The sequence below is a fragment of the Manis pentadactyla genome, chromosome 1, assembly GCF_030020395.1.
Source record: "Manis pentadactyla isolate mManPen7 chromosome 1, mManPen7.hap1, whole genome shotgun sequence".
NCBI classification, from domain to species: Eukaryota; Metazoa; Chordata; class Mammalia; order Pholidota; family Manidae; genus Manis; species Manis pentadactyla.
The window spans coordinates 85,253,826-85,256,656 of record NC_080019.1 but is presented as its reverse complement, the minus strand read 5'-3'; the positions used below and the strand labels follow the sequence as shown (position 1 = coordinate 85,256,656).

The window sequence follows — 2,831 nt, the reverse complement described above, 5'->3', positions numbered from 1 at the left end:
TAAATCCCACAGGTTATGTCTTTTCAGCTAGTTTTTGAAAGACACTGGTAGTCATAAGGTGCAATTTCTGTATTTTTGGCAATAATTTCAAGAATTTTTAATGTTTGGACAACTTTGGCTCTTGAATCTTAGTAACATTTCAAAGCCCCCCATTCTGAACCCTCCCGGGCTTGCCCTCTTGCCCTTTCCCCCAAACTCCACTTTAAGACAATTCCAGGACTTGGCATCAGGCCTGGGGCACTCCCACACCTTCGGGAGCTGAGTAGTCTTAATGCAGGTCCAAGCCTCCAGCCTCCTGCCTCCTGCCTCCAGGCTCCAGGCTCCAGCCTCCAGCCTCCTGCCTCTAGGTCCAGCCTCCTGCCTCCTGCCTCCAGGCTCCAGCCTCCTGCCTCCTTCCTCCAGGCTCCAGCCTCCTGCCTCCTGCCTCCAGCCTCCTACCTCCAGGCTCCAGCCTCCTGCCTCCTGCCGCCAGCCTCCTACCTCCAGGCTCCAGCCTCCTGCTTCCTGCCTTCAGCCTCTGGCCTCCTGCCTCCAGCCTCCTGCCTCTAGCCTCCTCCCTCCATCCTGTGGGAGAACTTGCATGGATAGCAGGGACAGCAGCGATTCCAACCCCACCAGGCTCAGGTGCCCTGTGTTCTCTTCTGCAGGAGGAACAGCTTGGCTTGTACGTGCTCTACAGCAAGAGCAAGCCCCAGGCAGACGCCCTGCTCCACGACCACGGCAACATCTTCTTCAAGGTCATCCCCCCTCCCCGCGAACTGCGTCACCCCCAGCCTGGTCGCACCTGACCCCCTCTCCTGCCCGTGCAGGGCAAGCAGCGGGAGCTGGGTGACAAGATGGACCTGGACTCCTACCTGCTGAAGCCCGTGCAGCGCATGGGTAAGTATGCGTTCCTGCTCCAGGACCCGGTCAAGGAGGCCGGCCTCTGCCTGGCCCAACAGCAGGAGCTGGGGGAACTTGGAGCCGCCGAGGACGTGGTCCGCTACCAGCTGTGCCACGGCAACGATCTGCTCGTCGTGGATGCCATCCGCGACTGTGACATAAGCGTCCAAAGCCCTGACGTGCTCTCATGCGCTCAGGACTCTGGGCTGGTGCAGGGGAAAAACATGATCAGGGCCGAGAACACATGAACTTTCCTTCAGGAAAGTCCCCGAAACAGACACCTCCCAGAGGCCCCCCCAGAGACTCTACCAGAGGGGCAGGAGGGTGAGAGGAAGGACCCCAACGTCTGGGCCACTGGGGCAGTAGCTGCATGCATGAAAAGCAGGCTGGCTGCAGACCAGACTTACTGGAGCTGTTTTAAATCAACTGGATGCATCGACAGTTCAGCTGTACTGTGGGGCTTTGGGGGTGCTAAGGCCGACGCCCACACACCCCCATGGTGGCGTGGCAGGACCAGCACACGAGGAAGAGGAGACTGCCCTCTCAGATGGGACCCCTTGTATCTGGAGGTCAGAAGGCACGGCTACAGAATTCCCCACACAGAATGAGAACACTATGCCTCGCTGAAACGGGGCTGACCTCAGGATGGAAGGCTGCGGGAGAGACCTGCTGTTGTTTGGGACCCATCTCACAAGGGAGCAATCGCCTGGCAAGGGCGCAGAGACTGCAGACCCCCACACGGGATCAGCCCAGATGCCGCTCAGACAGGATTCTGGGGGTGGGGGAGCTGCACTGACATGCGCGAAAGGGCTTTTGCAGACCCTCTGTGTGAACCGGCAAGCACAGGAACCTGCCGAGGGTTCGGCACCCGATTCCAGACCTAGTGTATAGGTTTTCCCCTCACATCCAGGCAACTCTTGAACCCCAGATGGATGTCTTATAATTCAACCCAGTTCTGACATCATCTCCCTGAGTCAGTGTCAGACCCCACAGGTTAAGGGCTCTGTCCCATGAGATTGCCCCCTACCCCACCCAGTCACAGGCTGGAGGTTCCAAAAACCCCCTCCTTGGGTTTGAGTAATTTGCTAGAGTGGCTCAGAGAACCTAGGGAAGCATTTTACTTCCTAGATTTCCAGCTTATTGTAAGGGATGTAACTCAGGGGCCAGAGGAAGAGCCACACAGAGCTGGGCATGTGGGGAGGGCCGTGAGTCTCCGCTGCCCTGGGCTCACCAGTCTGCACACTACAAGCCTGGCCTTTGGGGGTTTGGGGGAGGCTTCATTCCCAGGCAGGACTGATAAGAGTCAGTGGCCATTGAGGATTGAACTCAAGTCTCAAGCCCCCTTCCCAGAGGCCAGGGTGGATGTATCAGCTGGAATCTAATCATCCCTGAGGGAGACTTGCTCTGTCTGCAGGTGAATTTGAAGGAACAGGGGCCACTGAGATGCCAGGATGCATTTATCATTTGCTGTGGAAGGAGAAAGTATTTGAGGCAAGTGTTCCTCTTTGAAGACCCCATCCTGTTCGGCAAGACCACAAAGGTGGGTGGGGACTACAACACCTACACATACAAGCAGTCCTTCAAGGGGTCCCTCCTCCCGTGTGCCCAGTGCCACTGGGGGTCGGGCCTGGTCCACTGGAGACAAAGCAGGGAGCACATGGTGTCTGCTACTTGCTGTGGTGCTCTGGCTGAGTTTTTGAAAACCTCAGACCTCCCAAAGCTGCAGGGATATTCACCCTTTCCAGTCCTGTGTGCTGGCTCAGGCTAGAAAACAAACATCTCCTCAGTCCGTGACTCCAGCCTGGATTTTGGTCATGTTGAATGGAGGCGGCCTTCCCTCACCTGCCCCTCGCTGATGGAGGCTAAGGGTGAGGTCTCCTGCTCTCAGGCTCCTCCCAAGGAAGACCACCCCTGCGAACCCTTACCTGCCAGCACTGAGGGACATCACA

General features: G+C 57.4%; 1 protein-coding gene across 1 annotated transcript; it reads left to right on the top strand.

The window, feature by feature from the left end:
- Positions 1 to 263: 263 nt before the first annotated feature.
- On the top strand, positions 264 to 1,354 carry LOC130683075 (pleckstrin homology domain-containing family G member 4B-like). The gene has a single exon (XM_057499268.1). It carries the CDS (start codon positions 837 to 839, stop codon positions 1,128 to 1,130), a length of 294 nt encoding a protein of 97 aa, XP_057355251.1. The 5' UTR covers positions 264 to 836; the 3' UTR covers positions 1,131 to 1,354.
- The last annotated feature ends 1,477 nt before the right edge of the window (positions 1,355 to 2,831 follow it).